Source organism: Gadus chalcogrammus, chromosome 22, assembly GCF_026213295.1.
Source record: "Gadus chalcogrammus isolate NIFS_2021 chromosome 22, NIFS_Gcha_1.0, whole genome shotgun sequence".
NCBI classification, from domain to species: Eukaryota; Metazoa; Chordata; class Actinopteri; order Gadiformes; family Gadidae; genus Gadus; species Gadus chalcogrammus.
In genome coordinates this window covers 9,985,642-10,006,938 of record NC_079433.1, presented here as the reverse complement: position 1 = coordinate 10,006,938, position 21,297 = coordinate 9,985,642, and the positions used below count along the sequence as shown (strand labels likewise).

Sequence of the window (21,297 nt, the reverse complement as noted above, 5' to 3'; positions counted from 1 at the left end):
CCTTAAAACACCTCAAGCCTTGATGATGACAATGTTTTAACATTGTAGGTCCTTTACCTTGCATAATCTTGGTGGTGTAATGCCGACATATAACACTTTGAGATGCACCATTAGCTTTGAATGCTTACGTGATTTTAGAAGGGTTGACACAGCAGCGTGGAGATTTGAGGTGAACAGGGGGCGCGCACACGCACACACACACACACACACACACACTTTATTCCCTGTTTCCTCGTGTTTTGTTTGTGTGTGTTGATTCCAGACAGACTCTACCCCGTTAAGAAAAGTTGGTTCATTTCTTCCCCACACCACTCTTCCTCACTCCTCCTAGTCTTCCTCCCCCCAGTCCTGTTATTTCAGGAATGTTCCGCAGGCCTGCTCCTTCTCTCCCACTCTAGGTCTCTCTACCTCTCCCTCTATTCTGCTGTGTCACCACACATAGACATGCACAGACACACACACTTTTTGCATGTACTTGCCATGTATAAAACCTTCTTTTAAGACGGTGACAGATTTTTCTGACCGATTGTGTTTTGTTGAGGCGCCGTTTCCAAAATGTCTCCACTTTCTTATCAAGGATGTGGACACAAGAGATATTCACACGCGAACTATGAATACATTGCTCGCTGTACATACAAGAAGCCAGTCTTATCACTTCACACGTTTTAAATGATTTTATCTCGCACTTTGAATGACGACTGCTTTGGAAGAAAAAATGTTGCTGAAAGGATTTGGAAGCCTTATTTTACTTATAACTTGAGGTACAATAATAAAAAAACAAAGTGAATTAAATATCACAACTTTTATGATAACAAATCACAAGTACGAGGGGTTACGCGGGGTTTCCTTTTTTCGTCCAGACTGGGAGAGACACTCATTCGAGAATGGCAATGGCAAGATGGAGGTTTCAGAAGATGATTTTGACCCATGTATTTCTAAAAGGGGGACAATCTACACTACAGGTTTGACACTGAACCTTACCAGACACTTTGTCTGAGGAAGTTGTTGTCTGCACAGGACGCTTTAGCTTTCCTTCCTACCGGCTACAGGATAAGTTTAGCTTAGTGTGCCCTTCAGACGCCACATTTTAAGTCAGACCCTCAATACGCGATTGCGTTGAGTCTTGCAATCGGTGCACATTGCCCTGGCATTGTCACTAATGCAAACAGGTCCCGTTAGGTCTTCTAAAGCAAGAGTGGTTTCACCTCCGAGTTTTTTGCAACTAGTAAGTTGTTTCACACACATCCACGTTTGAGTCCCCCTGGTGGTTGTGCTTTAGGCGTCATGACTCCTGGCTGCTGGTGAGTTACCTATGGATCGCCATTAAACCCCTCCTTTTCTATACGGTATATGATTCAAACTTTGTTCCTATACATTTGTCTTCAAGTGTTTTGGAAGGCGGGTTTAGTGTAGTAGTCAATGTAGTCAATCATGAGTCGTAGTTGGATTTGCTATGCGCACGCGCACAAACATACACACTCACTCCGATGTGTTACAAACAATGTCTGGCGACAGTTTCAGCATGCGTGTGGATTTACTATGAAGGTAGAGCACTTTAGTCACTCAGCGAGCAGTTAAACAAGATCCACAACCCAAGGGAGACGTGCAAACACACGCAGCCTGCAGCCATATACTGTGCAGCTGACTGATAGTAAAACTGTCTCCTACGTGGAGTACATTTGATCCCTCCTCGACCCTCCTCTTCCCCCCCCCCCCCCCCCGCAGTCTCTCTTCCCCAGACACACACCTGCGTTCCACTCTTCCTCTCTGCTCGTCCCCCTCTCTCTACCCATCCATTTCTCTCTGTCAGCACTTCCTTTTCCTGGTTATGTTAGGTCTCAACATTTCATGTACATAACAATATAAATCCCGACCCCCGTGACCCTGTGACCTCTCCAGCACGTGGACTCCACTTTGCAAACATCCATCCATCCATCCCTCCATTCACTCACTCACTCGCTCGCCTCCATTTATTCATTCATCCTTCCATGTAACCCAGCGCCCAACCCCCCTTTGCAGCATGTTATTGTCTGATTAAAGCCTGGCGGGGGGGTGGGGTAGGTCCAGATTAGGGTGGAGGAATGGAGGGGGAGGGGTGATTAGTGGCAGGACAGACGGGGAATGCAGGAGACCTGTGACTGAACCTGGACCGCTCGCACCCCTCCACCTCCTCATCATCCCTCTGGTCTCCAGTTTGACTGAGCCAATTCTTGATGAATGACCGGGTTATACACATCCAGATCCTCAACCACAAACAAGATGGTCACTGTGTGGCCCTATGGCCAAAAATCGTTCAATCAGACATTCCACCACGAAACAAAGCCGCCGGCCATACACCGCCCATATGTCGTGTAATGTTGATTTAGCCAACTTTGTTTTTCCCTTATCATGTGTGAAGGGACAGCACCACTAATAAATATTCCCCAGGCATACCACAGGTTCCCGTTAGCGGATCCAGCACTTCATCCCCAGTCTCCCAGATTCCTGTGGGAATGTGGGAGACTGGTGACGTGACACTCAATTTTGAGATGCAGAGGAAGAAGGACATTGTTGCTGACAAAGAGAGAGAACGGCAAGAAGATTGAAAAGGGTGAAGTGATTTTAAAACCCACCAGGAAAACACAAAAGGCTTAAGATGCCGCACTCTGACTGCAGCGTTCGATGCGTGTGAACTCCACTTTGGGAGCCGTTTTTTTTCATGGCTACAGCTGTTTATTTTTGGTATTGGCCGTCTGGACCGTTTTCTGAATGAGTTATTTGTCCCACGCCAGGTGCAAGACCAACAGTTTAAATATTCTGAATATTTGTACGGCGTGAGAATATTTAAGTAGCTTATCACATTTATCACAGGAATCTTCAAGGTAAATCAAATCAAGTTCAACATAGGCATAACTTCTACAGTCCACGTGGTGCAGATAAGGTACTGAATTACAAGTTGTGTGTGTCTGTGTGAATAAGTTCAGGTTCCCCTCTAGTAGCGGCCGTCAGTGGCATGGCCCTGAAGTGGAGTGCTCTGAGGGGCAGTGGAATGTTCCATTGGAGCTACTAAACGGGGGGCAGGACGGAGGCCTGGTGTTAGCGTAGTAAAGGAGATGAGTGGGATTAGTGCTTGGCCCCTGCTGGGGGGTGGGAAGAAGAGGCGGGTGCTGTCTGCTGTGTCACAATCCCGCCAGCATGGATCAGATTATCCACTCTGTCTGGTTTTTCTGGCGTTTGTGTTGTTCACACACACACACACACACACACACACACACACACACACACACACACACACACACACACACACACACACACACACACACACACACACACACACACACACACACACACACACACACACACCCCCCTCATTACCTTGTAACAATACATGACTGTACACGGTTACAATGTGATGAAGTTCACTGAACAGAGCTGCTTCCGTGAGTCTCACATTCTCACCGAACGTCGTCTGAGAAGTTGCATCCGACCTCCATTGTGACTACAGGACCTTAGCCATCCCTGTACTACCTGTCCGATCACGTATGTGTCATCAAGGTTCCGTGACTATTGAAGTCACGTGATGTCTTGGCTCACTGGTAAAAACAAAATCAACTTATTTTAAAGCCACACACAATCACAAATACTCAGAGCTCAAGTTCACCCAGGTCCCTGCTAGCTAGCCATCTCTGTGAGTAGTATGAGCTCATGTAGTTCTGTGACCGTCTCAGCTGAGACACAGACCTCTCTCTGTCCCCTGACATAACATTGCAACACACTCACCGGTATGCTGATTACCAAGTAATAATGATTCAATAATATGAGCAAGTGAAAACTACAATGTGTGAGATACGTGGTATATACACAGATTCTCAGAAGATCACCCACACAGACAAGCAACCTTTTAGGCAGAGTGCTGTCCTTCAGAGATTTAATACGCGCGGATATTTGTAAATTGGCTTTTGACAGTCTGACCCAGATTCAGATGTGTTGTTCCATGTGACTCCCAATTCATCATTGTGCGTCCAGAAAAGTTTGCTGGCTTAGCATTCGGTTTCCATTAGCCGTTTTTCCATTGATTTACAGAGATAAAGCAATCCAGCTCCTGTTCATGTGAGGGCCAAACACTTTTAATTACTTTCCAAAGATTTCAAATGTGTTCTGAATAGGCGTTTATTCAAAGCGCGTGCCAGTAATAAGACAAGATGGTTCTAGATGGTCTACAATACACAAAGATAATCCGTCGCGATATTCTCATTGAATTTGGATTGAAACAACTCGTCTGAATCTGGGTGAGAAGCCAATTTACAGATATCCCTGCATATCCCTTTCTGCCTAGAGCAGATAAGATACACAATTAGGAAGCCACAAAAACTGTTTAAATTCATCAAAGCTCTGGCATTAAACACTTGCACTCTCCATCAGACTCTACATCCATCATCCTTTTCTGCCTCTTCCAGCGCATTCACCTTCTCATCAAATCCATCCACCCCAATCACGTTTATGGATTGAGGGGCATTCAGAATGATGACAGTGAAGGAGAGGTATAAATTACCTTTCGTGGCATAAGGCCAAACAATTCACTGCTATATTGGACTGTGGAGAAAGAATGACAATGAGATATGGGTCCCAAAGTTTGTTGAAGGAAGATGACTGAGAAAATAATGGTGATGATCTTTCTTTAAAAGTTGAGAGGAACAGATGAGGTTGAGAAAGTGTTCGCGAGTGTGAAATCAATGTTCTCTGGTCCAGCTTCTACCCCCTGTGGGCCTCTTAAACCGGCCCCCATGATTAATTTATTAACACTGCTTCTCTGTCACTATTCTCTCTACCCAGCCTGCACACCGGCATTTTACACCAACATACCCATACACCTGGTCTCACACACACACACACACACACACACACACACACACACACACACACACACACACTTGTGCATGCAAGTGTGTGCATTCCAGATATCAGGGCAGTGGGTTCCTTCCTTCACGTCTAGAGCCTGGTGGTTATCAATCCAAGGAAGACACTGCTGCTCCAAGGGCACTGCAGACACTCAAACCAACACTGATGACCTCAATATCTTGAAATGACACATGGGTGGCTTTGGAAAAGGCCCAGGAACACCCAAACACACACACAGCTTTTTCTTGTAACCGAAAGGTTGCTAGTTCGATCCCCAGCTCCTCCTAGCTGAGTGTTGATGTGTCCCTAAGCAAGACACTTAACCCAAACTGCTCCTGACGAGCTGGCTGTCGCCTTGCATGGTTGACTCTGCCGTCGGTGTGTCAATTTGTGTATTAACCAATGTAAGTCGCTTTGGATAAAAGCGTCTGCTAAATGCCCTAATTGTAATTAGGGGCATTTAATTGTGTCTTTCTAACACCAATTGGAACCCTTCGGGTAGAAATGACGGAAACAAATAAGTAAGAAGGTAAAGTTTCCTGGCCATGAAAGGACAGACATCAACAGCAGGGCTCCTATCTACACTACAGGCTGACTCCCAACACCCTAAAGTCTCTAGTCGTGTTTATTATAATGTGCTGGTCAACCCCCCTCAGTGTGAGGGTCAGCTGTGTGGGCGTAGCTGGTCAGTTAGCCTTTGGTTATGCCTGCATTTGTCTGAGGATGGGGCAATCTCGCTGTGAAAGCGTGTGCTTTTCCTGCAAAGTTGAGTCGGTGGCGATTGTGACACAACAGGAAACTTCTCCAGGCAGGAAATAATCTGGAAAAATAAAAAGAGCGAAGGAGAGAGAGACAGAAAGAGAAAGAGAGCAATATACACCAATTTATTTGGAGTAGAGGACAGAGCGATTGAGCTATGTTTGCATGAAAGTAATAAAGTGGCACACATGCAAAGGGAGGGGGACAGAATGAGCATGGGAGGGAGCAAGAGAGAACACATGGAGGGGTAAATGGGACAGCTAAATTAAAACCTTTCCAAAGCAACATACGTCACATGCTTTGAGGTACACCGAAATATCATCGGATATGTTTTCTGTTTAGCCAGAAGATGGAGGGGAAGCACAAGACATCACTACAAAGCTCTATTTAATATTGCACCACGATGACAATGCAAATCGACAGCATCACCGTGTCATATTTGTTGATCTTATTTTACTTTTTGCCGTGCTTTGGCAAAGCTAATGCATGTTTCACATGCCAACCGCGTCCTTTGAATTTAATTCAATTGAGAGTGAGAGAAACAGAGAGGGAGCGGAAAAACCGATAGAGCTGAATGAAGGGGGAGGGTGAAGGGGAGGAGAGGGGGGGGGATGTTACAGGCTGGGGTGATGGAGCAACGGAGCTGAAAGAGGAGGAGAAACTAGGCCATGGGTAAAAATCCTCATGTTTTTCCTCTGTCACTGAAGTCCATCTTCCTGCGTCAAGCTCCTTTTTCATGTCTTCCCCTCGTCTCGATAAACACTTCTTCCTGTCTCTCGCTTTGGTGTTAAATCTGCCTTTAGTCCCCCCCCCCCCCCCCAGTCTCTCGGGATCCATTCATGCACTCTTCCTGATTCTCCCCATATCCATCCATTACTCTTCCACTGTCTCCAAGTGACCGTGGCGTCACTCATCACTGTCTCCTACTGGCTGTTTGCCTGTTTGCATGTTTGTTGTTTACTTGCTTGTTTGGCTGTCAAAACGCGGCCTTGGTGTCACCAATGTACCAAATGAGTTCCCTTCAATAACTTTTAAAATGATAAACAGTCTTGGTAGAGCAGAGAGGAAAAGAGGGCGGAGAGACAAAGTAAGAGATAGAAAGGAAGGAATCAGAGTAAGGAAGAAGTGAGAAAAAAGGAAAAGAGACTGAGGAATAACTATAGAGCGAGATGATGACATGGCAATAAAGTGCCTAGGATTTTTTTTGGCTTTAAAAAAATCTGTTGGATTAAACTGAATCAGAGAATCGCTAATCGCTGATTTGGAGGGAAGGGGAGGGATGGCCTTCCCCGGCCAGCCACTTCCTGTGTTCAGTCAGCAGGCCTCCAACTCTGTGCTTTTCCGGTCCCTTCCCGGTCGCTGTGTGTGTGTGTGTGTGTGTGTGTGTGTGTGTGTGTGTGTGTGTGTGTGTGTGTGTGTGTGTGTGTGTGTGTGTGTGTGTGTGTGTGTGTGTGTGTGTGTGTGTGTGTGTGTGTGTGTGTGTGTGTGTGTGTGTGTGTGTGTGTGTGTGTGTGAGAGACAGGGGAGCCATGATAACAGGTCACTGCATGTAAAGAGGAGTTCCCACGTTTTGTCTTAATTAGAAAAATAAAACATTTCGGTATTATGTGAAGTACATAACAATCACATGCACAATTAAAATTAAAATCTAAATCCTATTGAAAAACAGAAGCGATGATGTTTGTGTCCTTACTTTTTTGAGATAACCATATATTATGACTGCTCTGGGTCCATATAATGGAGGAGAAGGTTCTGGCGCTGGTCCAACTCCCAAAACTCACCATTGTTTGGCTTCCTGGCAGACTAACCTATATTTAACCCTGTCCGGATTGTTTCAGAAAGTACAGTAAGGATGTGTGGTAAAATTCCCGAAGACAATACATTTGCTTTAATTTAGTTGATTGACATGTCCATGTTATTGTGCAAATCTTAATTTATAAAATATGTCATGATTTGGTAACATCAGCACATTGTAATTGCTATAAAGTTTGCATGACTCATGTTCCTGTACTTTTCCACAAAGCATCGTCAACTGTGCTTTATATATCCTGCAATTGTGATCGACCAAACACACACACACACACACACACACACACACACACACACACACACACACACACACACACACACACACACACACACACACACACACACACACACACACACACACACACACACACACACACACACAGCCTCTGAATCATTCAGCCTGTATTGAATGTCCGTCTCCCATTTCCGACATGCAACCCATGAGCATGATCACACACACACTTTAAATTTAAGATAGACAGAGGGATAGAGCAGAAAGTAGATTTAAAGAAGGGAAACAAAAACAGACATAACACAACAAAATAAACAAATTAACAATTGATGGAAAATACATTGAGAGAACTCAATATATTACGCGGAGCTTTGCCATAAAGCTAGCTAGATAGCTGGCCGGTTGGGGGCCGTCTCCCGAGAGCCAACAAAGCGGGGACTCGTGTTGCGAAGTTCAGGTTCTTCACTAACTCAGGGGGTCATGTGATGCCCACTATCCGGTAACAGACACCTGGTCCACCAGCCAGGTAGAGAGCAGACGAGGTTCCACATGGTATGGATGAGAAAGAGCACACTCAGCTGCCTCTAATGAAAGTAATGACCTGGGACTCAGGGAGGGGAGCTATTCTCTTGCGTACATCTAACACAGATATCGCACTGCTAGCCTGAGACCCTGGGGTGCCAACTACCTAGCTAGCGTTGCCGTCTTACCAATGAGACCGGGGATGGGCAGAAACAATACGAGCTGGAAGAACTGTATTACCCAGGGTTCCATAAGAAAGATTACTCACTTCCAATAAGATGCTCAGTTTCTAGGTGTGCTATTTACTCAATGAAACCCTGTAGTTAGTAACTGGTTGGCTATCAAACATGCATTTGTAAACCATGTTTAATACATAAAAACCTTTTGACTGTCTAAGCAAACCCATTTTTAAATTTGCCAATAGCAGTTGAAGGAACATTGTCAAAATGTTGAGCTCCACATGTAGCATATAAGAAAGAGTCCACATCCATTCACCGCCACTCACTTCCCCAGCAGCCTTACATCAAGCTCCAGATTTCCATCTTCCAAAACTGTAGATGGGAGAAACATTTTGGGGGAGTGGGGGGAAACTCCTCCAATACGTCTGACTCAAGCCTTCCTGTGTCACTTCTTCCAGTAAAAGAGTTTCCCTGAGCCAGTCTCAACTCACTACAGCTCAACTGCAGAGGAGCGAGGTCGCCCGGTCGGCGGATGCACACGACACGTCCTGCACCCAGCAGGACATGGCTTCAGTTCCCCAGCCACAGTGGTGGTGGAGGTGCCCTTGATCAGTAGAGCGATACCTAATCCATACGGCTCCTTGGTTCCTTCCATGTTCACCCCACATTCCCTGTCTCTGTATCACTAATAAAAGAGCATTTTCTCAATAGCAGGTATAGATCTCCAACTTTGCTTGACCTAGTTTAGCACCACAGCCGATGAGCCTACTTTAAGTCTAGCCTTTGAAAACAATGCCAGTAATATCAACTTAACAAACGTGTAACGTCAAAATACACACCTCACCCAGTACAGTACTCGCCCAGTTTGAGTATAGCATGTTTGATCCGGGAACCACGTTCTTTCACTAGCAGATAGCTTAGGTGCTGTTTGCTTTACAAGAGGATGCTCCCTGGATGACTCAGGACAGTATTCTGAATTTTTCCAAAGTCACTTTCTAAAGGAATGTCAGCATTTTCATATTTCAGTCTAGACGCTTGTTTTTTTCTACTTATAACTGGCTCATGTCTGGTTCTGTGTATGTGTTGCAACGGAGTTGATTTTGCAAAGACCATGGGTTTTCCCTTTATTCTACCCGGTAACGCTAATTCCAGGGAACCAGCGCTCCAAGTCATGTTCTGTTGCCATAGAGAGAGCAAAGACATCACAGCTAAAGCTCAATCTCTCTTAAATGGCTGGGTTGACCGGATGATCTACCTGCTTCCCATCTGTGTCCAAAATTATCACAGAATGATAAACTATACTCTTGACTGCATATGGAAGAATAGTTTTTATTTCCTGTATGGAAGAAGAATAGTATTTTTCTACAAGCAAAAACAGCATATACAATGTCTGCACCAACCCCCACGCAGGCATCTGCCCTCTTTAAAACCCTGAGGAATCCAGTTTCATTACAATAATCAATAATTAAAAGCCACCTCCTTTTCAACAGGGCCACCTATACCACAGATGTGACCCAGGACTATTGACTGACTCCATCTCCCTCTCACACAGGCACACAGTTTAGGCATTCCTTTTTAAAGAGGCCCTGTCATTAGGATTATAAAACGGCAATGCTGGTGCGAAAACGAATGCTGCAGGGGGCCACAATAACTGTGTGTGTGTGTGTGTGTGTGTGTGTGTGTGTGTGTGTGTGTGTGTGTGTGTGTGTGTGTGTGTGTGTGTGTGTGTGTGTGTGTGTGTGTGTGTGTGTGTGTGTGTGTATCTGCAGTAGCACAACAAGGAGCGCAGTGTTTTACAGCAGTCCCTTTATTTCCTCCAAACAAGCGGAAAAGGGGCTGCAGAGCTGCAAACTTTGTACGCACTGGCTACCCCAGCAGTGTTCAAATATTTATGGGACCAACAGCGGGAGCACAGTGCGAGACCGGAGGCCGAGGGGGAAATTCCCTTACGTTGGAGTGCCAGAGACTTCATAAAATAACCCAGCTTCCTTTGACGTCTGTGAGCCTCAAGACGACACGGGACAATTGCGTTCAGAGAGTAAGCCGATAATTCGGTGTGAACGCCAAGCAGATGGTGATGATAACGCCGGGTAGCCTAGCCTAGCTCAAAAATGTAAACAATAAAACAACCCAGGTGTACGGCATTACCCCGGCTCTCGTCTCGAACGAAGACCATTCGCACGTACACATATCCTCACTCCTCCTTCCATGATGCTTCTTTACCTTTATATCGCTCCAGGACATCCTCGTAGGCCTGGGCGAACTCCATCTCCTGAGAGTGGTTCGTCGGCAGCAGACCCGGTACGAAGCCGGCCATAACTGCTCTTTAGCCGGGCGTCGGAGCACCGAGCGGTCCGCCAGCTAGCTATCGCAGTGGTAATCCAGGAGGAACTGGGCAGCAGCGCGGTCCTCCGAGCCGGAGCAGCTGTCAGACCCGCCTCACGGTTGAAGCCACGGCGGCTGGGGAGTCTTCCACCTCCCGGCAACCAAATTGAACGAATCCCCGGCGTTTAGTGGGTTTGTTGCATTGGCGCAGAAGACAAGCAGCTGACTTGACAAGCAGGTTAGATAACGTAAATCCGAGTTTATATTAAGAGAAAAGGGATACAAAATAGATGTCCTGTTCCGACGACCAAGTTTGAAAATGAAGAACGTGTGTGTCAAAAAAATATACTTTAAGAAAAAAGGTCCCTTTATATTATTGCTACGTTCGTGTATAAATAGATAATTAGTCCGTTCTCTCAAAGCAATCCCTGTCGGTTTCCAACCGGCGAACAGCGCGCGCCCGACCGGTCTACGTCCGCACGGTAGCAGCTAGGGTCAGTCACTTCCGACTATCTGTGGGGCTCCAAGCGTAATAGTATCCAGACACTGGCCCAACCCGTCCTCAGACGCCTCTCTTGTGGATTGCATGCAAGCCTCTTGAGCTTCTTGCATGCTTCCCGGGCGTAATGGCCGCTTCTATTCAAAGCCCGACTTGTGGCTGCCTGTCCGATTCTCTCCCGACAGCCTCTCTGCCCCTCTCTCTCTCTCGCTCCTGTGCTCAGCTTTCTCCTCTCCTTATGCAGTGTCTGTCCATCCCTCTTCGCAAGCTACGCCAGAGACCGATACCAGCAAACAGGCTTCTTGTGAACAGCCCAGTAAAAGCAACCGTGGCGCCTCGCGTAAAAAGTAGAACAGTAGCGCCCCCCGGTGGTAGAAGTTTGCCGCGCAGGTATACGTGTAGCCCTTAGTGTTTTCTGACCTAATGAAATCAGGACTCACAATGAAAAGTCAGAACACAAGTGAAACAATTCGGCGATTTTTTTTTTTCTAAATATATATTGCTAAAAGAAAAGAAAATTTAAAATGTGGATTTTGAAACTTGGATATATCTGCCTAATAGATATCAGGATCTATCGGGCAGTTTATACCAGAAACAGAAAGCCTGAGGATAATCGGACACTATGATGACTATTATGTAAACCTTACCCTTACGGAAATACCCAAAACACACTATATCCTTTATAACCTTTAGCTAAGACACATCAAAAACGGGGGGACTCAGCCCAGCCACATGTTTTACTTATGCAGACATGGCAAGCCAAGAAGTGTTACATTTTAAGTCCTTTTTGTTGAAAGCTGTGTTATTGGACATTTATTGGTAATAGATTAATTGAGTTTAATTGATATTTACAAAGAAAATTGGATGCTGGTGTGTGATTTGATTGCAATCAATATGTTATACAAACTTTGATGGCCCTGATGTCATCAACGAGCAACTGGGACGGCCTGTCCCCTGTTTGCTCAGCACTGTCCTGCCCTATGCTGGAGCCCCAGCTCATCAGCAGCTAAAGCCATCAGGGGTCAGAGATCCATCCAGAGGGCAACTGTCCCACAACCCATGTGATAGTGTCTCTGATGGGGCTTTGTTGTGTCTACCAAGAGATTGGACGATTTAGGAACATAACCTCATATCAAATCCAGCATGCCTCTGTGTGCACGGGGATCATTGGAAGCGTGTGTCATATCAACTTAATCAAATGAGGGCACTGGGACCCCATCATTTGGGATAGTAATTGGACAAGGTTATATAAGCGCCGTCCAGACACACACACACACACACACACACACAGGCACACATGAACTGTTTCATTAGTGCAACTGTTTGATAAATAGCGATGAACAAAGAAGACACACACACACTTAAACACATACACACACAAAAAGTATACGTGATTGATTTATTACAAGGTAATTGAGGATATAATCTGATGATATGAAAACGTTAGTTTCTTTTACAGTTTAATATAGGTCTAAATTGAGATTCTATTTATGCTGAAATTTCGGTTTATATTGGTCGTTGTGTTTGTTATTTTCTATTTACTTTTTGTTGTTTCTGGCTTGAATTGAGCGACTGTAAAAAATAATTTCCTCCGGTAAGAAAAATAAGTCATGGGAATCTGAATATGAAACTGATCCAATCCTATCATCAGAGAACAACATTGTTCTCAGTGGAGTTATGTGTTCCTTCTAGTCACTAGAGCCCATCTATGTCTGCCTTTCAACTCTCCCCTAGTTGTTGTCTCCCTACAACAAAAGTATTGCAGAGAGAAAGAGAAATGGAGAGCGAATTCAGTGCTTTACAGTTTAATTATTAACAGTTCCTTCCCCTCTAAGTGTTTTCATTCCCTGTTTCCACGCTGCCCTCTTTGCCCTTCAGTTGTATTGAATGATTTGTATTTAAAAGGGACCATTTAAAGGTGTATGGGAGGTGTTCAACTGTACAAAAATGACCATTGGATGCCCAATACCAGATTATATTGGGCAGATTATAGGGCAGAGTACTGAGATACAGAGATACACCAAAATAACACAAAATACCAGGCAACACACTACTATGTAAATAATTCTTTCATGAAGGTCATAACACCAAGCGGAAAAAAGAAAGGACAACGTTTTAACCTCTTGTTTAAAGAGCTGACTTACAACATTACCGCCACTCATTCAAATTACAATCTCATTACAATGATGATGTTGTTAACCATGACATCTCACTGCAATGAGAAAACCGATGGGGTTGATAAAATACCGTATTACTGCAAACTGAAGTATAGTGAATAAATACACACAACTCTAACTGTATCTTCAGAACCAAGATGTTTCATCAGTGTGAGACACGCAATGTGGGGACTGCCCGTACGAGAGACGCTACACTTCCACCTGCTGGAGGAAAATAGATACTACATGTTACATTTGTTCCAGAACCTAATGCTATACTAAATTGTGTTGCATTACTGGCATATACATCTAATAATAATTAATAATAATTCATTATATTTATATAGCGCTTTTCAATGACCCAAAGACGCTTACAGAAGGGGGGGACCTAACTCACCACCACCAGTGTGTAGCACCCACTTGGGTGATCTGAAGCATATGCACTCAAATGAACACATTAATCATCAAAGAGGTTTGAGCGCTGTCTGCGATGATCCCACCACTTTGCACTATTTTACTTACAGGAAATGTGCCTCTTTGTGGGCCAAACCTGACACAGCGGAACCCACAAGTCTAAATTAAATATTCATGTTTGTATTACCAGGATAAAACATCAATAGGGTTCTGATGTAATAGTTCTGCATCGTTCCCTGCATATTAGCGAGGGGATGTAAGCTCTCATTACATTTGTGTCACAGACTCAGTGCATTACAATCCAGGTCACTCTGAGCTGCTGAAAAGAAATCTGTGAGAATGAGGCAGCAATCCAAATAGATGTGTGTGAATCCTGCAATATTGTCTGCTTTTTATATCCCGAAAATCAAAATCCGTCAGCAACCACTCTCTATTTCAGCAAATACTTGATCTATTTTATGAACTCCGACTAGCTTGCTCTAGTAAACTTAAAACTTCATGTCTCCTGGTCTTGTCTCAATGAGGATCCTTTTCCCATTCAACTTTTCCCCCATCAGTCACTTTGCCCTAATTTCACCCCTCCCAGCTCCTCCTATCTTTGTCTGTCTATATCTTCTCATCCTCTTCTTCTCTTCAATCTCTCTATTCCTTGACCGACACTTGTTCTCTTCTTTTCTTCTTCCCTATATTAAAACTCCATGTCTCTTTCTCTTATTCTCGGCCTATTTGGTTTTTTTTCTCCCTTTATTTCTACAGTTTGGTTCCACACCATTTCTTACCCTGCTCTTTATATAACCATGGGAACGGGTACAGCGGGAGGAGGGGGCTGTAACCAGGGCAACCATAAAGCAGAGAGTGATCGGCCTCCCTGGGGAGTCGGGCAGGCCTTTCAGCTGCCTGGAGGAAATATATTTGTGCAGGCAGTGTAGCCGAGACCTCAACATGGCAGCCCACAGCGTCTCGAGGTCCTCATGCGCTCCAGCATCACTTACTTGCCACCGTCACCACTTTCTTCACACACACACACACACACACACACACACACACACACACACACACACACACACACACACACACACACACACACACACACACACACACACACACACACACACACACACACACACACACACACACACACACACACCCCCCCACACACACACACACACACACACAAACCCACACACACACTGCATTTCTGGAACACATTACATCATAATCGTTCATGGTTGTTCACTTTAATCTATAAAGAAATGTATATTTGGTTTCATAAGACGATACGTGATGATATTTTTATATTGATAGATGATGTATGTTTGTATTTCATTATATTGTATTTCAAAGTACTAAGAGGTTTTTCTTTAGACATTAATCAACAACGGATATGTGGAAATCCTTTGAGCACATGCATTGTGCACTATGAATCTACTATCCATTGTACTAGACTAGTTCAATGGAGCTATGGCCTATCAGTTCTGAAGTTTTGCCCACTCCTTATCAAGATCAATCTGAGAACTCCTTTTATTTTCCATTTTGTAGAATTCTCTCCCCAAAGATTCCTTCTCCAAGATTCCATTGTCCGTCTCAATGGAATCGAGGTCAAAGTGATAAAACTAAACAAACAGGAGATATAATGAACAACGTTCAGCTGTTACAAAGGGAAGCATTATGTAAATAACACACAGTGGTACAGTACTGACATCCCGTGCTGTTGTACTTGTCTGGTTTTGTACAGAGTCGCTATTAGATGCCACCGTACAAAAAAGGATAGTATTTAAGCATAACATTTGGAGAAATGAAACTATGCTTAGAAACTGAAATTCACACTTAATTCAGCTTATTTAATTTATCTCTAATTATTACTCGGAAGAGTCCAATGAGATTTGTAATCGGCTTTTATATTTACACAGTATAATCATTTGATTAAGCAGGGATTTGAGTCACTGCTACAAAATGTTATCTTAATGCAAATTTGAGCTCTTTTTAATTTCAGTCCCAGTGAACTGTGACAAATGGGAAACGTACAGTAAATGGCTAATATCTATCCTGTTAGTTATGAACTGCCCTGGAGACAGTGTTCACTGATTTCTTTCATTTTAAAGATGACCACTCAGCATTAAAAGATGTTGAGAGAAGCCACTCTGTAAATAAGCTAGCTGGCACTTATTGTTAAGGGAATGAAAGTGTAACAATATTTTATCCCCGGCAGTCAAGTCTAAAATCATTGGTTCAGCCAAGAGGTGTTGCCCGTCAGCCAGAATCACGTCCCATTGACCGAAGCCTTTCTCCTCTCTGTAAGCCTTCCAGTCCATATCTCTCTCTCTCTCTCTCTCTCTCTCTCTGTCTCTCTCTCTCTCTCTCTCTCTCTCCTCTCTCTCTCTCTCTCTCTCTCCTCTCTCAGTCTCTCTCTCTCCTCTCTCTCTCTCCTCCTCTCTCTCTCCTCTCTCTCTCTCCTCTCTCTCTCTCTCTGTCTCTCTCTCTCTCTCTCTCTTCACTCTCTCTCTCCTCTCTCTCTCTCTCTCTCTCTCTCTCTCTCTCTCGCTCTCTCTCTCTCTCGCTCTCTCTCTCTCTCTCCCTCTCTCCTTTTAATCCATTATTTACTTTAATTAGCTCTCATTCAGGGTTGATTCAAACCGCAACTCCCTACCCTCTCTATCTCTCGCTTGCTCTCCTCACTCTTACCAACCGAATTATCTCTCTATCTCCATCTCTATTCATCATCATCAAACACACTCAAACACACATACACACATACACACACACACTGACACACACACACACACAAACATAAACACATGCACACACGCATGCGCCCACACACACATACATGTAAAACTTTGCATGAGCACAGTAGCACAGCTGTGCCAGAGAGCCACATGTCCGACCCAGAGGAGTGGAAAACCTCAAGTCATCTGTAAAAAAACATTGTTGTGCTGTTACTCCATCGCTAATTAACTCACAGGCGGCCATAACACCTCAAGCATGACCACCAGGGGGACTAAAACCAAGCAGTGAGTTTGTGTGTGTGTGTTTGTGTTTGTGTACTTGAGCGATTGTGCCTGGGTGTGGATTTGGGTGTGCAACATGCATGCCTGGAGACAGACAAACACACACAGAGGGACCGCAGCTATGCATGAACCACCATCCTTGAGTAGCCCTGAGACTATAAAGTTGTTTTGACGGAACGACTTCATCAGCAGAACTGAACTAAGCTAAACTAATCCTAATTCATCGCTGAATGACTCAGAGTATATAGACGCTTTAGGATAATTTGGTCAGGACCTTTTTCATAAACACATTCCTCAGATTTTTTCCTTTGGGGACATAAACACATAATAACTGAATACAGGAAATGAGCACATGCATGAACATACCCATTGATAATCACAACCACCCTAATCACTTTGTCTTTGAAATCAAATGTAACATGCTTCACACGTGACAGGAAGTTCTTTCTAGCATGTCACGTGTGTCATGTGACCCTAACCCTAGAACAGATGGACACACTGATTCCGACCACGAGAGACATCATCATAAACCGAAGAATGTGTTACAAATTATATTTCATCATACTTACACATGCACAACCAAAACACTCTTATCAATGAAGATTCACACTCAAATACGGCGCACAGCACAGACACACCACATGCCCAAGGTAAAACACACACACACACACACACACCTAGTATAATCTCTGCCATCCTCATGCTGACCATGAGAGCAGTAACTGACCTTCCCGACCTCCATCCTCCATCCACATCTCTAAAGTAGGCCTTGTCTTCAAATCAACCCCTTCAACACCATCACCTCCACCCCTACTCACTCTGTCATCCACCACCACCACCTCCAACACTATGAACCCCTCAATCTATCCTCCACCACCACCTCCACCACTACGACCCCCTCAATCTGTCCTCCACCACTACGACCCCCTCAATCTGTCCTCCACCACCACCTCCACCACTACGACCCCCTCAATCTGTCCTCCACCACCACCTCCACCACTTTGACCCCCTCAATCTGTCCTCCACCACCACCTCCACCACTACGACCCCCTCAATCTGTCCTCCACCACCACCTCCACCACTTTGACCCCCTCAATCTGTCCTCCACCACCACCTCCACCACTTTGACCCCCTCAATCTGTCCTCCACCACCACTCTCCGCTCACTCTATCCTCACTTCCATCCTCCACCACTACGACCCCCTCAATCTGTCCTCCACCACCACTATCCGCTCACTCTATCCTCACTTCCATCCTCCACCAGCTCCAGCCTCCAGTCACATCCCAATAATCCCAATGGACGAAGGTCAATGCAATAAACATCTCATTGTAGGATTTGATAGGACTCAAATCACATAATTCCCTATGTGTGTGTGTGTGTGTGTGTGTGTGCGTGCGTGCGTGCGTGCGTGCGTGCGTGTGTGTGTGTCCGTGCGTGTACCCATGTGTGCGTTCTTCAAGGCAATGCAGTGCCAAGTATCAACTGCTTGTACATCATCAAAAGAAAATTGGATGAGACGAAACCCAGTGTCCATGTAACCATTCAAAGAACAATCCAAAAATGAACCAGCTAATCCTATTTTTACACGGGCCCACTTCAAGAGGGACAAGGCTGCTGCAAGGCTGCTGCGCTAATACTCCCAGGCTCCCGTTACGCCAGCAGAGTACTGGTCCCCTCGGAGAGGGATCCAACCTACATTTCTCCTCACATCACCCAGACTAATGTTACTGCGGAGGAAGGGATGCAGAGCAGGAAGAGGACCCGAAAGAGACCTGGAGGAAGGGTCACTCATGGACAGGCAGGGGTGGATGGATTGGACGTGCTCATCGGATGTACGGATGGAACATAGAAAACGGGAAAGATTACCAATGAAGGGCATTTGAGCAATGGAATGGGGGGAACCATGAACTTTGACCTCTGCCCCTGTTTATGGGTGAGTGAGGAGGGGTGTAAAGGGGCGACATCCCAGGGATTACCATCACGAGAGATTAGATGGAGGACAATAGAAAGGCTGTACACTATAATGTCAGTACTACATCTGCATGGCAGCATTCACGCTGAATAATGACCGTTATATAAGCTAAGAGCATGAAGTATATAACGCAGATGACATTAACCAGCCTAGTGACATTAACCAACACTGGCCTTAGATACTGTTATGCAATGAATTTATAAACTTATTCACTCACTTATTACATTATGACGTAATGGACAAAAATAGATATTACTTTGAGATTTCTATCAGGTATGCGTTTCAAATGGACCGCATGCTTCTCATTCCGAGAACAGTCACGTTTATTGATTGCAGGCTGCAGGGCCACGTGCCTGAGGACTCCCATGGGACTTTAAATCAATCAGTAATTGAATGCCAACCAATACAATAAACCTGTACTGCAGGCCTACCACCCAAATCCCAAGCCACAAGGACCGGGAATAGGCCAGTAAAAAATAATCGTCTTTCAACATCTCTTCTCAACCAAGATAATCTAGTGGATTTAAAACAAGTGCAAGTTGAGACTGTTTGGATACTCCTCTGCTTAACAAATGAAAATAATAAAATAGATTTAACACAATTTCATTTCTGAGAAGATCTGAAAATAGTTATTTTTCTTAATGACACATATCCACTCGCCAAGACAGACAAACACACATTAGCCTGGAAGAGCAACACAGCAGAAAACTCTGAGTATCTATTCCATTCCTCTCTCTCTCTCTCTCTCTCTCTCTCTCTCTCTCTCTCTCTCTCTCTCTCTCTCTCTCTCTCTCTCTCTCTCTCTCTCTCTCTCTCTCTCTCTCTCTCTCTCTCTCTCCTCTCTCTCTCTCTCTCTCTCTCTCTCTCTCTCTCTCTCTCTCTCTCTCTCTCTCTCTCTCTCTCTCTCTCTCTCTCTCTCTCTCTCTCTCTCTCTCTCTCTCTCTCTCTCCCTCCCTCCCCCTCCCACCCTCTCTCCCTCTCACCTGCCACGCGCACCACCGCCCGCTCCGCCGGGTCCAGCACAGAGTCCTGGCTCTTCCTCTTCCTCCTCTCGTGCTTGGCCAGGTTCCAGGGTAGGGTGCTCCCGGCCGGGCCCCCCTGGGGCCCCGAGGGGCACGGGGACAGGGAGCCCCCCGACCGCTCGCTGCGGAGGGAGCGCCCGCTGACGTAGGAGCGCTCGCTCAGCGTCTCCTCGTCCGATGACTCCATGATGGGGGAGCTGGAGGGGGAGGAGCAGAGGGAGAATGAGGAGGAGGAAGTGCAGGAGGAGGAGGAGCAGGAGGAAGTGTAGGAGGAGGAGTAGGAGGAGGAGGAGGAGGAGGAGGAGGAGGAGGAGGAGGAGGAGGAAGTGCAGGAGGCGGATGTGAAGGAGATGGAGGAGGAGGAAGTGCAGGAGGAGGAGGAGCAGGAGGAAGTGTAGGAGGAGGAGGAGATGGAGGAGGAGAATGAGGAGGAGGAAGTGCAGGAGGCGGATGAGAAGGAGATGGAGGAGGAGGAAGTGCAGCAGGAGGAGCCGGAGGAGGAGAATAAGGATAATGGGGAGGAAGTGTAGGAGGAGGAGGTATGAGATGATAGAATATAGAAAGGGAAGAGGCGAGGGAGAGAGGTAAATGAGAGTGAAAAGACAAGAATGGAAAGAGTAGAAGAGGAGGAGAGGAAAAAGAGTTTAAGTTGAAACACTCCATAATTCATCCCCGGAATAGGCTGTAATCACGCAGGGGTTCTGAATAATACACAAGAATGTCGCCGCTAAAGGTCACCTAGGTTACAGCACAATACCGGTAGCATTTATAAAACAAGGATGAGGTTGAGGAAGAACTGGACTAAACAATTCACTGCATCACGTCTAGACGGCAGTGAATGAGATCTGTACTAGACAGTGACGCGTCAAGGGCTTCAGGGGAGAACAGTGTTGCTAAACAACAGCCGTGTGGTGGAGACAAACAAAGAAGAGATGGTTCGGTCAATAGAAATACTATACAGAAACTATTGTTGGTGTGGAGAGGGGGCATTGAACTGATTTATAATTTTGAAAAAAAATGTTTTCCCTCACACAAAGTTTAAGATTCTGGCCAGCAAGGGTTTCTTTTATATCTTGAAAAACAGTTATATACCTTTGCAAAATCCCGTCAATATCAAAAAAATAAACAGCTTTGCATTTGTACGTAAATAAATGTATGGAGAGGTCACTCTTAATCTAAACCTGAAACAATGATGTGAGATGAGATAAGGTCAGCCAGAGAGGTATATAGAACAGTTCAGGAAATAAAAGAGACACAATTAGCCAATCGAAACAGAGAGTGACAGGTGAGAACAAGTATACGAGATAGACAGCAAGAGAGTGGAACAGAGGAGACGGATCAGAGGTAATACTTGAAACATCAGCTATTTGTGTTTTTCTATTTATATACACCCACACTGGGTCAATAGAGGAAGAAACTGTTTCCACGACTACCCCCCTGGTACACTGAAAAAAAAACACACGCGCACACACATACGGATTCAAATACAATCTCTCCTACACAGGTAGCCAGACATACACAC

General features: G+C 45.1%; 1 protein-coding gene across 5 annotated transcripts in view; it reads right to left on the bottom strand.

Moving 5' to 3' along the window:
- Positions 1 to 21,297, bottom strand: part of LOC130376319 (microtubule-actin cross-linking factor 1, isoforms 1/2/3/4/5-like) — a 113,892-nt gene that overhangs the window by 85,661 nt on the left and 6,934 nt on the right. For 4 of the 5 annotated variants that reach the window (XR_008893975.1, XR_008893976.1, XM_056583562.1 and 1 more), the window contains exon 2: positions 19,737 to 19,972. Coding sequence is in view for 3 of the 5 variants with exons in the window: in XM_056583562.1 (XP_056439537.1) it covers positions 19,737 to 19,962 (226 nt within the window). In the remaining 2 variants the exon portion in view is untranslated. Of the gene's footprint in view, positions 1 to 10,602; positions 11,420 to 19,736; positions 19,973 to 21,297 lie in introns of those variants that run through there. The other variant, XM_056583565.1, reaches the window with a different exon arrangement.